General features: G+C 37.9%; 1 protein-coding gene and 1 long non-coding RNA gene across 2 annotated transcripts in view; one reads left to right on the forward strand and one right to left on the reverse strand.

Annotated features, from left to right (window-relative positions):
* Window positions 1–1366: 1366 nt before the first annotated feature.
* On the reverse strand, window positions 1367–3453 carry LOC127495533 (serine/threonine-protein kinase pim-2-like). The gene is made up of 3 exons (XM_051862452.1): window positions 3418–3453; window positions 1772–2154; window positions 1367–1617 (listed from the first exon to the last, which is right to left on the reverse strand). The coding sequence occupies exons 1-3, from the start codon at window positions 3451–3453 to the stop codon at window positions 1401–1403; spliced, it is 636 nt and encodes a 211-aa protein (XP_051718412.1). The 3' UTR covers window positions 1367–1400.
* Window positions 3454–4913: 1460 nt separating this feature from the next.
* The window catches only part of LOC127495652 (uncharacterized), a 29334-nt gene continuing 20867 nt past the window's right edge, over window positions 4914–13380 (forward strand). The window contains exon 1 of the long non-coding RNA XR_007925154.1: window positions 4914–6605. This is a non-coding gene — a long non-coding RNA (uncharacterized LOC127495652). The remainder of the gene's footprint in view (window positions 6606–13380) is intronic.

Below are 13380 nucleotides of genomic sequence, written 5' to 3' on the forward strand. Positions count from 1 at the left end.
TGTATGTATGGCGTTGCCTGAAGAAAGTAAAACATGTTAATACAGTTCGAATCCAGAGTCTTTATTTAAGAGACACGACATATATATAATTTTGTTTCTCATTTTTGATATCAGTAATGATTTAACATTATATCACTTGATAAAATATACAGTTTAAAGTTGTAAAATATACTGGCATCAATATGCCATCCCATAAAACCTGAAACAATGTCAACATATTTTTTTTTATGATGAATTCTTAGCAACCACTACAGCTGCTAGATGAGTACAAAAACATTTTTACAGTCACCATAAATCAAAACTGATAATACTTGTTTTTTTATGTATTTATTTGTTTATTTAAAACAAAATAAATACGAGAGCCATGGGAACGGAGTTGGTGGCGTGAGTGCTTATAAGCGTCACATTAAGCATTATAAGTCCCATGGAGGAGCTCCGGAGGGATAAAAGGAGGAGAGGACCAGGCCTGGATTTAATGTTGTTGTTTTGTTTTCATTCATGAGGACGACTGCCGCTTTACTTTTGTTTTGTTTCGCCGGTCCCCACCTCCTTCTTCCCTGAGCAGAAACCCAGAAGCAAGGAGGAACGCACTGCCAAAGATCCCTCAACCCTGTGGGAAAAGGGGACCCACTGCCAAGTCCACCAAGGGGTATCCGGCGCCACCGCCAGGCATCGTGGAGGAGTTCACCCAGCTGGTAGAGAACCGGACGGCAGTGCGCTTTGGGAACCGGTCCAAGATTTATTTTTCTTCTCTCCCCTCTCTCGTCTCTTGTCTCTCCTCATCCTTCCATCTCCTTCTCTCTCGCCTCATCTGTCCTTACCCCCAGGTGCTGCGAGAGGTAATGGGGGTAAGTGACAAGCAGGACGGGGCCGAGACCCGTGGGAACGAAGCGAGTGCTAATGAGCGTCACCTGCCCACCACAATGGTCTCGAGTCCCACGGAGGAGCTCCGGAAGGATAAAAGAGGAGTGACGGCAGTGCAAGACGAGAGAGGACCAGGCCTGGATTTTATGTGGTTGTTTTCTTTTAATTTATGCGGCAGTCGTCCGTTATTTATATAAATATTTCTTCTTCTTCTTTTGCAAAGCGCATGTAAGCTGTGCTTGGACCCGTATTTGCATCTATGTACGTTTTTTTCATAGCACGCAAAGATTATATTTTCTCAGGAATGAATCCATACGTTTGAATTCACTTACTCTGGGTTCCTCGTTTTGACTCTCCGGCTTCAGGAGCAAAACTTGGAACCAGTCATGGTCGAGGATCTTGTCCAAGTCAATCCTCTTGGCTGGATCTTTTTCCATGCACAAAGATATCAGTTCTTTGCATTCTGTGAAGAAAGTGGGGAGAGATGTCTGATTATTATTGTAAGTTTTATACTTTGTGTAACTGATCACATTATCTTAAGCTGTAATAAAAGTTCCTGTAGGATCCGTCCACATGCTCTCACCTTTGGAAATTTCTGCTGTTTTCAAGGTCCTGGCAAAGATCTTAGGTTCCATAATGTAAGGGTACTTCCCAAACAGCATCAAGTACAACAGTATGCCTAAAGAATATACTGTTGCCGGCTTGGCGTGGTACCTGCATGTTTTGTGGAAAGCCTCAGGGGGAGCGTAAATTCTTGTTCCTGAACGAAAGAACAAGATTTGTATTGCAATGAATTTGTATTTCTACAGCTTTTTGTCTATATTTATTCAACAAGCGATCTCTGCTGTCATTGGCTCTGTCTAGAAAGCTCATTATAACTTATCACCATAGATTTGTGGAATAATACGTACCAATGTACCTCGTATAACCAGACTTCTTCAAGCTTCTACTAACACCGAAGTCGATTAATTTGACCTGTAAGCTGTTCTCGTTGATTAGCAGGTTTTCAAGCTTGATGTCGCTGTGAAAGATTCCCCTTTCAAAGCATATTCTTGCAGCAGTAACAACTTGATGCATCACAGCTCGTGCTTTTGACTCGCTGATTCTGCCATCATTCTGCAATAAATACTTACGCAGATCTGTGCAAGGCGTGGGCCGCTCTATGACCAGTATGTATTCCTTCCGTGTCTCATACCAGTCCAGCAGCTTTATTATTTGAGGAACGCTGGGGCCTTTGCTCACCTGAATCATCATAGCGATCTCATTTGGAAGCGATTTGCCAAATAGACCCTACAGGAGAGATAAAAGTTACACGAAAGTGAGATAATTAGAGGACGTGATGTAACTCATCTGAATTACTACAACAGAATTATGTCCTAAGTAGGTTTGAAGTCTTGTTTTTAAACTGACCCTCAGAGAGCTGCTTGGTTTGAAAGTTAATACTCTATTGACAATGGACCTTTTTTGCCCACAAAATTTTGTTAAAGTATCCTATCGCTAATGTGACCGTGTACTCTGAGAGTAAGAAAATGAAGGGAGCAGCAGCCTACTTACAAGTCGCCCATTTTGAAAGCATTCTTCCTTCGCCACAAATTTGAGTGCCACCTGTTCTCCAAGGGAAACAAAAACAGAACGATTTTTTTAGTGAGAATGGGTTACAATTATCTGTGCAGAGGTCACATGATTCTAGTAATGAAACTTGATGTAACTTTTAATAAACTTGAAGAGTACCAAATACTTTTGTTAGCGAGGAAAGAAACAAACCTTTCGTGAATCAGACAATCGCGTTCCTTCATACACTTTTCCAAATCCTCCTTGACCGAGAAGTCTACCAATTTTATAGTCCTGGTAGATGTCCCCTGTAAAAAATAAAAGAAAGATTATATGTATGTATGAATATATATATATATATATATATATATATATATATATATATATATAGAGAGAGAGAGAGAGAGAGAGAGGATATATGAGGTATAAACAGTATAAACCATAAAATTAAAGAACACTTTGAAGATGGACACATTATTGTGGTGTTATGGGGCCTCACACAACCAAAATCCATCCTCAGTCCACATCTTCATTAGGATAAGAAAGACAATGTCCAGAAGAAGACATTAATGTTGGGGTATTTGGTAGTAAACTGACCTCTCTTTGCATTTGAACTTATATTGATAATTTCATCCTCAGTTTTCCAAAAAATGTCGTCCGATAGCAAAGGAGCGCTGAGGTCCCCTTCAGTAATGGATGACACAGTTGGAAAAGTACTGTTGTTCACGTTGATGTCCTCTTGCTCTTGTCTGGGAGCATCAGCCTCCTGCACAGTGTCGAGGGTAGATACACAACTGTGCCAGCTGTACACTGAAGTGTTGCTGTTTTCTTCAGCTTTAGGAACATCTTCGTTAACTTTCTCCACAGCGCTGAAGGAAGACACGCAGCTGTACACTGAAGTGTTAGTGTCACTGTCCTCTTCAGCTTTGTTCAGTGAATGAACAACGTTGTTGTTGCTGGGAGTGTTGATGCTCTGGGTGTTGTTCTTGTGTTCATCTTCACCATCAGAGCATCTCTGAGGTGGTTTGCTGCTGCCATTTCTGCACTGAACCTGTTGGGCTTCGATGGGCGTTTTCTTGGATTTCCTAGAAAAAGCCCATCTAAAAAGCCTCCCTCTCTTCTTTTCTACTCTCTCAGGGACAGGCGTTGGTGACATACATGCAGAAGGATCTTGGACTGCAATGCAGCTGTGAGATGTGCACTGCCCCATTGCGTCAGATCACTCGCTGATGTTCTGTCACAAACTTTTATCGCAAATCGACTGAACTTTTATAGCACACAGATCAGTGAAAAACTACAAATCAAGTGATATAACACACAGACAGAGTGATATAACACAATTTGAGCGACTTTTCACCACAGATGTACTACAATACTAGTCAGATCGATTGATACAGCAGGAAACAAATGAACTAAAATTCAGCGCTCGCGGAGTTCCATATGTAGGCTTGGGCAGTGACGTCACAAGTGCTGACGCGTCGGCCGGTTGCCAAGGGATTTTTTCGAATGTTTTGGTCACGAGAATATACAGATACAAACGATAACTGCTATTGTTTACACATAAAATAAATATATTTATCAACTTTATCTTAAAACATTTCTTCTTTCAAAAGCTTCATGTCACGATTACTACAACTTCTGATGTCAAACACGGAGCTCGACGATCATAATCGACTCGAGGTTAAAAGCGTTTTGTCATTCATAAACATTTCTGTTTCAATGATAATGATTCAAAAGAAATAAAATGATTTAAAAGAAATAAAGTGTCAGTAGTGATTGATACTTGCCCAAAATTATAAAGAATGATGGAAAACTTCGATATTATGATGTTCTCATGAAGCTTGAAACTTCTTGCCCGAATTCAGCGACAGTTTTCATGGCCAAACTTGCATGGCGTAACGTTAATTAATCTAATTTCAACATATTTGTTGAATGGTTATTCTGATATTTATCGAAACCTTGACATTTCATCTGAACATTTATGAGATTTATTTTATTTGTATATAAACATGTCTGTATTAAAGTAAAAATGACTTTCGAAACGTCTTTCGAATGGAGATAAATTACAAGTACTTTTGGGTTTCTTGTTCATCATATTCATTTTCATATAAAAGCAACAGAACTTAAATTACATCCAGTTTATCAGAAACACAATTATTAATCCAGTAATTGGTCAATTATTTTGACAATTAATTGAATAATCTGTTATTATATATAAGGGCATGCTCCCCCGAATATATATATATATATATATATATAGGCTATATATATAGGGTGCGATTTGTAGGGGGGGATGGGGGGATTTCCCCCCTTCTGGTCTATGTATCCCTGCCTCTGCTGAATTATTTTTATCCCCGGTGGGGATAAAAAAATATTACCCCCGGCTGATGCTACTCCACAAACCACCAACAGAGCATATAAAATACCAAAAATAAAAATATTTTTTGAAACATCGGCAAGTAAAACGCTGCGTTTATACAGAACTGTCTCTTTACGATCACAACAAACGGGACATTTCAGACGCGCATTCCGACTTCGCCTCATCGCCAGACTCAAGTCAAACGAGCGCGGAAAAGATAGGTGAGGACGAGGGAGCTTTACTTGAACAACAGTCAGACGAGATGTTGTCAGGCTATGTCAGTAAAACTCAGAAAAATGAACATGACTGTCCAATCAGCCGTTATACTGTGCTCGCGGCGCGCACTCAAGAATTCCACGCGCAAATGAGGCGGCGCGCGCTGTACATTACTTTATTATAGCTTAAATAAAGCGCAAATGAAACTACGAGCATGCACCGTCGTTGTTCTGTTGTAAATTAAGTCATGAAATTACCAAACATGCGATTAAAGCTGCCTCAAAACTATGCATGCATAGGCTATTTGTTGACATTGTTTCAAAGCAATTGTTATCCAATTTGTTGGCCTTAAAACGTCTTAAAATGCACATGTCTACACCAAGGAAATCAATTATTTTCGGGGGAGCATGCCCTTATACCCCCCTAGACTAGTAAACTACATTTTGTGACCTCGGTAATTATGAAACCCTGTGTACGGCCCTGTATTTCTCCAAATGTGCGCACTTTGGGACTAAACGTTTGTGTATGCACTGTGATCAAAAATAAATAGGAGCAAACGTGATTGAATGTAGAGGTTTGTGTCTCGTTATGCTATTAAAAAAAATCAACAACTACTGATTGTTTTTGCATGATTTTGCATTCCTATTAGAAATTAAGATTTATTAGTGTCATTGTAAATAGTGGTGCAAATATCGAAGTTATCTAATCTGTCTAATACTTCAAAACTCAAGGTTAAATCAGAATATTTATTGTAAAAATGTTTCTGTAACAGGCAGCTACCAAAAATTTGTATATAGCTCCACTGTGGTTTGTGATTTATTTTCAAAAGGGAAAAAAGACCAAAAAAAAAACTTTTCAAAACATCCCCCCCAACATTTAATTCAAGTGTCCACTTTAATCTTTAATATTTGGCAACTTCTTTACAATAGAAATATAGTTCTTTAACAATAACATGTGGATATCAAAACTCAGAGCAAGGGTTTATACGTTTAACAGCTTTTCACCTCAACGAAACAATATCGTCATGTTTTAATATTTCGTCACACCCCTAATGTTCATATTAGAGGAGAGCCATATAATTTACACAAAAAACGTCTTAAAGCTTCATCTTGTAATTACCGAATCACCAATTAATCATGAATTATGTCAAGCACATAACTGATTGATAACAAGTATCATTGTGCATCCCATTCACAGGTCTGACACTAACGCCTGACCCTAATCCTGTCCCAGGCCCATCAGGGATCGAGACCTTGCCTCAGTCAGGTTCAAGCGGAATCGGCCCATCTCTTGGCGATGTTCCATGTTTAAAAAAATGTTTTGATTGACAGTTAGATTAATTTACCTGCCTGAGCCATATGTGCAGAGTACATAAAATGCAAAGTAATGTGGATTCTGATTTCAGATTACTTCATCTTATAGTAGCAGATCTGAATTGAAAAGACCCATCCACATTCTTTTTATTCTGTCTGCTCAGGCACAACAAGAATCATACTTACATTAACATGCTGTCATTTATCTTTCAGTACATTCGAAATATGATGTGCTTGGTGAGCTGGGACGGGGATCCTTTGGCTGTGTCAAAATGGGAATTCAGAAGTCTGATCACAGAAAGGTAGACCTTCCTTTCTTTTTTGTGAGTACAGTGATTGCGGATCAGTGTAGATCTTCAACTGGATATGAAGAAGGCGAGTTCTTGTAAGTATAGTATATTTGGAGCACCAAATAGAACTTTAAAAGATGTATCCACAACAGTATAGATAATATATGAATACAAATTATATTAAAATAACAAGAATATGTCCTCCAGCTAACCTGCTGTTGAACACTTTTTCTCTAGCCTGGCTATCCCTACCAAATCATTTTAGAAGTGGTTCTGATGCAGCTGATGAAGGAACCTCCCAGCCCCCACGTTATACAAATACTTGAGTGGTTTGAAGACTCAGAACAGACAATTCTGGTTATGGAGTATCCTGAGCCTTGTGAACGCTGAACTCTTTCCTTAGTCGTTACGGTGGACGCCTAGGAGAGGGTGTTGTGCGGATGCTAATGGCTCAGATAGTCCAATCAGCAAATGAGTGTATTGACCATGAAGTTTACTGATTGTTTTCTTAGCATTTTTGTACATTTTATTGACAGACTCACAAGTAGAAAAAGACTGGAAATCAAGGGCAGAGAGAGAGGAAGTAGCAAACCTCTAGTAGCCTCTAAACATATGTAATTTATGCTTTCTTCACTGAATGTGATTCACTGCTGTACTGTTGGCTTCACACTAAACATGTCTTGTTTACAGAACCAGAAGGACACCCGAGGCCTGACACCCGGATACCATTAAGCTTGGCCCTTAAACAGACTCGCTCGTCTCTGGGTTGTATTCTGAGCCAGGTGGCACATTTAGTCCTCACCAGTGTGCCCAGTGGCGCAAGAATGGGGTATGCAGTATATGCAGTGCATAGGGGCGCCGCACGGAGGGGGGCGCCATTGTGCCAAAACGTCTTTGAAAATCTTGAATAAAACGTTTAAAATAAATTTAAAAATGATGTTTGTTGAAAAATAATGTTTGTTTAGCATTTTAAATTCAAGTGATATCAACTGCTCACCATTTCGACAAGAGCCGTTGCTCTGTTACGGACAGTCACATGTCCAAAATGGACAAAGGAGGGAAGCGTTTCTGGGGCGCAGAACAGAAAACAGAAAACGCAAAAAAAGAAAATGAAAATGAAAAACAGTGTCTTAAAATGTGGATAACAAGAAATTGGTAAGCGTAACCTATATCACTAAGTCTTTGATGTCATAAACCGGTCGGTCTGTGTGTAGCGCCGCTTCAAGTCTTTTATGAATGGTCCGCTGAATCACTTTTGTTACATTCAAAACGCAGATTCAGAAATGAAACACTGCTGTGTGTTGCGTGGAGACGAACAGTTCTGCATGTGTCTTTATAGTTTCATTGGCAAAATTGAACAAACCAGACAATATTTTGTCTAAAATAACACAATATAAAGTTATTTTAAACTTACGTATAAAATAAGTATTGCATTTTGCACTCATTTTATTTGGGACAAAAACAGCACTTGTGTAATATTGAAATCCGTTACTTTTGTGATACTGCTTATTATATGATAAATATGAGACAAAAACTCAATAAGGGGCATTTTTGCTCCAGTATCTTGAGTTTTATGGCCATTCTAACTGCATTCTGTAAGCTCTATCCATCGCATAGTGAGTTGTTGCCCTGCATTATATTCCTCATCAGATGACCTACATAGGTTTGGGGCGGGGCAAGTGCATTAAAAAATTTAAAGTTTTTTTTTTTTTTTATCGTAATTAATTAATCTAATTAATGTGTTAAATCGACAGTAAAATGCAGGAAGTTTTCTGTGTGTGAGGGTTAGGGGATATAGAGTGGCAAGAATATTGAAAAATGTGAATCCTTTGGATTTTCTGGATTAATTGATCATATCAATTGCTCAATGTCATATTCATTAAAGTCACAAGTAGACAAAACACAATGTAGGCTAGGGGGGGCGCCAACCATGATCTTGCATACCCCTCAGCAAATGTACAGTTGCGCCCCTGAGTGTGCCCACAGGTCAGATAATGGCACTAACAACACAATGACAAGCACACAAGTCCTCTGTACAATCTCATGAAGTTTACACTAAATGCAGTCCGCTAAACGTTAATCGAGTATCGACAAACAAACAAAAAAAAAAAACGTGTAAAACACGGCAGGGGCGCAGGAGACATTTTCAAAGTGGGGGGGACCAAATTGTAAGCAAAAGCCCAGATAGTAAGATCAGCAGTACAATCCTTTCCAGATATCGGACCACCACTTCAGGTTCACCATCGGACCACCATCATATATTAAACTTGCCTGATCGGCGAGACACTACAGGTGAATAGGGATTTTTTTTTAAATTAGAAGATATCACTGTGAAACTTCTCCAGTTTATTACTGGCATAAACATAAGAAAAAAAATGTATTACAAGTTTTGTGTAAATTTATGTTTTAATATGCAAATGAGGCCTTATATACTTAAATATACGCTCATTTGCATACATTTCCAAAAACAAAATCTGGAAATTGGAAAGGTCCAGGTTTAAAATTCTTGGTTCTATTTGTTGACATATTAGATGAAAGGGCTTTTACAGAGGGGATTCTGGATATCTTATTTTGTGCTTTAGTAAATTAGAAAATACTGACAATAGCCTTAAAAATCTATTTTCGTCATGTTTTTTTGAGTAAAAGGACCTATAACTCAGGATAGGAATGATATATCAACAAATCCCTCTGTAAAAGCCTTCAGAATATAGATAGGAATAAAACTGTAAAGTTTGGTGTATATAAGTTCTGCTGAAGTGGAGATTTCTGACTCGGAGCAGGAGAAAAAACTCATTTTGAGAAAACGGCCTTTAAAGATATTTACTGTAATTGAAATCTTTAGACGCAAATAGATAAAGTGCTATAAGATATACACTTAAAAATGTATTTTGGATGTTTTCTTTCCACTAGTCTGAAAAAACACTTTATGAAAAGCCAAAAAGTGCAAAATCTCAAAATTGACAGGTGCCTGAAAAAACAGTGTTTTTGCCTGTAGTGTCTCCCCTTAACCTCCTAAGCACTGGGACCATTTTGGGGATTTCCACCTGGATTTGGCGTACCCAAATTGAAAAGTTTCCCATACACACATACAGTGCTCTAAATACAAAATCGTGGTGTCATTTTACAGGAAGCCCTTTGAAGTTACATAAAGCACTTCTAAAAGTGATAAAAAAAAAATTATAGTATATATTGTATATAGTATACCTAAATAAAAAGTCTCCCCATACCATTTACAGTGGTATAAATCCAATATCGCAGTGTTATTTTACAGAAAACCCTTTGAAAATACATAAAACACTGCTGAAAGTGATATATATTATAGTATATTTTGTCTGTGCTATAATAAACAAACAAACTAACTAACAAAAAAAGAGGTGTTTTATGATTTTGATCAGTTTTATTCTTTCAGGAGATACAAGACTCTTACAATTACAATCTAGAACATCCTCCAGATTTGTATAATTCAAATAATAGTTTATCATATTGGTTGCTGTTCTTTCACTTTTAAAATAATAATAATTCATTAAAAAATGAGTATAAGCATTGTAAATGCAGTAATACAGTTTATACATACCAAACGCAGAGTCCTCTCCTCTAGTGCGTCCTCCCCATTGCATCGCTGGCCGAGGCAATAATCACTTTAGTTTCGCTTTCAAAGATCTCTTTTATCAATGCCATCAATGCTTTTCTGTTGCTAGATGTGATTATCGAAATCAAAACAGTCCATAAACTTTAAATCCTCACAAAAACTCACAAATACTTCAGTCAAGCCAGCTCCGGAACTGAATGTGAGAGATCAGCCTGTGTCAAATTTCTCGGTTTCTGAATGGACGGTTGGCTTGATTGACATGTCCCCACGAACACTAACTTTCGGGCATGATTTATATACCATTGACATGTCCTCAGAAAACATTAGCACACTTTGACGCATTTCCTGTTCTGCCCATCCGCAACAAAACAGTTGATTATTTACGAATGAAAGCTCACGGAAACGTGAAAATGGTCTCATTTGAAAGAAAATATCCTAAGCTAGTTTGTAGCTTTTTTTGATACTGTTTTAGTTTGATACTGACTTAAGCAGCCCTTATCAAAAGTGCGGGGGTCAAGTTCTGTCTTTTTAAAACTGGGGGGGTCCTGACCACCCTGTCCCCCGTGACAACAGCGCACCTGAAACACGGGATTGCCCTCAAATGTTCATCAGTGACTCTCTGATGTTCCATGTTAAGAGTACAGAGGAACATAAACATATATATCATTACAGAGAAACATTCTTTATAGAGTGTTTTCTTCAATATGTTTCAGTATAAAATGTTTACATTACCTTCCATTAACTATATTTTTATAAGATGAAAACTATGTGGCCATGACTAACCAGCTTTCTCATTAAAACTCATAAAGAATGCAAAGAACTTAATGATTGGTGCAATACTGATAAAGACGTTAGCCAGCTTTTTCTCAAGGATATTTTAACGCATCCATGGATAAGAAGATGGTCGTACTCAGCACAGCACAGGAGCTGTGAATCAAGTTCAGTGGATCAGACTCAGACTAAGAACTGGAGCCACAAGAGCTAGTGAGCATTTAGAAACCAGAGACAGACAAAGTTGACAGCACAGGATGATACCAGCTTACAATCTATGAGAAGAGGAAATCTGGAGCATATTTTAAAACATTTTTATTTATTTATTTATAAAGCACAATTAAAACAACATAATGTTGACCAATGTGCTGTACAATCACACAATAAAATAACAGGACACAAAATTAGACAAACAATTACTTACATTGCTTAGACAATCATGTTTAGACAAACATCTGCTAAGAGCCTCTTGCTAATTAACCTACTGAACCAAACGCTAATTCCAGTAAGGAAGGAGAAGGAGCCAGTCTAAGATGTAGAGGTAGATTATTCCAGCGCTTTGGAGAGGCTACTGCAAATGCCCGGTCACCACTCAATTTAAATCTGTTCCTTGGAATGTCTAGGATCATCTGATTTGCTGATCTGAGAGACCTAGATGGTTTATGAATATGAAGGAGTTGTACTAAATATGGTGGGGGCAAGTTATGCAATGCTTCATATACAATAATCAATCATTTAAAGGATTAGTTCACTTTCAAATGAAAATTAGCCCAAGCTTTACTCACCCGCAAGCCATCCTACGTGTATATGACTTTCTTCTTTCTGATGAACACAATCGTAGAAATATTAATAAATATCCTGACGCATCTGAGCTTTAAATGGCAGTGAACGATACCAACGAGTATGAAGCTGAAGAAAGTGTCTCCATCCACATCCATCCATCATAAAAATATTCCACACGGCCTTCTGAAGTGAAGCGATGCGTCTTTGTAAAAAAATATCCATATTTAACAAGTTACAAAGTAAAATATAAAGCTTCCGCCAGACCGCCTTCTGTATTCTTCAAAAAGCTTACGCTGTACGTCCTACGCCTTCCCTATTCAACTTACGGAACCGACACGACGCCAGTTCAGTTTTTTCCGTAATTTTAATACAGAAGGCGGTCTGGCAGAAGCTCGATATTTTACTTCATAACTTGTTAAATATGGATTTTTTTTTTTTTACACAAACAAATCACTTCACTTCAGAAGGCCTTTATTAACCCCCTGGAGCCGTGTGGAGTACGTTTATGATGGATGGATGTGGATAGAGACACTTTCTTCAGTTCATACTCATTGGTCCTGTTCACTGCCATTATAAAGCTCGGAAGCGTCAGGATATTTATTAATATTTATACGACTGTGTTCATCAGAAAGAAGAGAGTCATATACACCTAGGATGGCTTGAGGGTGAGTAAAACTTGGGCTAATTTTCATTTGAAAGTGAACTAAAAAAATCAATTCTGTACTGGACAGGCAACCAATGGAGGAGAAAGAGGATGGCGCAAAATGTGGCATCGGCATCTCGCAGCGGCACTTCTGGCAGCTTCTCCATCAGCCACGGATTTCTTCGGCAGCTACAGTGGCATCTCCAGCAGCCATGGACTTTCTTTTTTCTTTTTCTTTTTTTTTTTTTTTTTTTATAAATAAACGACTGATTGATTTTGTATTCCTATCAGAAATTAAGAATTAGGCTTACAAAGCTGAAATTGCAGCATCTCCAGCAGCCACAGACTTTCTCCGGCAGCTGTCGCTGTTTGTAGCACCTGCCGCTAGCCAATTACATTAATTTGATTTAATATTTTCACTTTAAAAACTACATTTGAACAAAATAACATTAGGCTATATACCACAGGACTGTCAGTACATTATATAGCCTACCACAAAACAATATATAGCCTCTACACACGCAGTAATTTCAGCTTTCTTTGATGCAGGCTAACTAACTACATATTAACAGAATTTATGATAAATGCTTACAAATGACAGTCCAGTGGTATATAATGCTATTTTGTTCAAATGTAGCTTTTTAAAATATGAAGAAAGTCTGTGGCTGCTGGAGATGCCACTACGAGATGCCGCAATTTCAGCTTTGTGCAGCATGTATCAGAAATTAATTTCTGTATTAACGGAATATCAGTTTATATTCATATGTAATGACATTTCAAAGCATTTTTATTTTATCAAGATGTGATTTACTAATTTCGTCAGCACTGAAACACTGATATTGACACTTATTGCTGGATATATAGCCTAAATACACACACGCAACAATTTCAGCTTTCTCTTATGTAGTGGAGCATCAGAACTTTATTAACAAAATTTATGATAAATGCTTACAAATGATAGTCCTGTGATATATAATGTTATTTTGATGAAATGTAGTTTT

The sequence above is a fragment of the Ctenopharyngodon idella genome, chromosome 15, assembly GCF_019924925.1.
Source record: "Ctenopharyngodon idella isolate HZGC_01 chromosome 15, HZGC01, whole genome shotgun sequence".
Taxonomy (NCBI): Eukaryota; Metazoa; Chordata; class Actinopteri; order Cypriniformes; family Xenocyprididae; genus Ctenopharyngodon; species Ctenopharyngodon idella.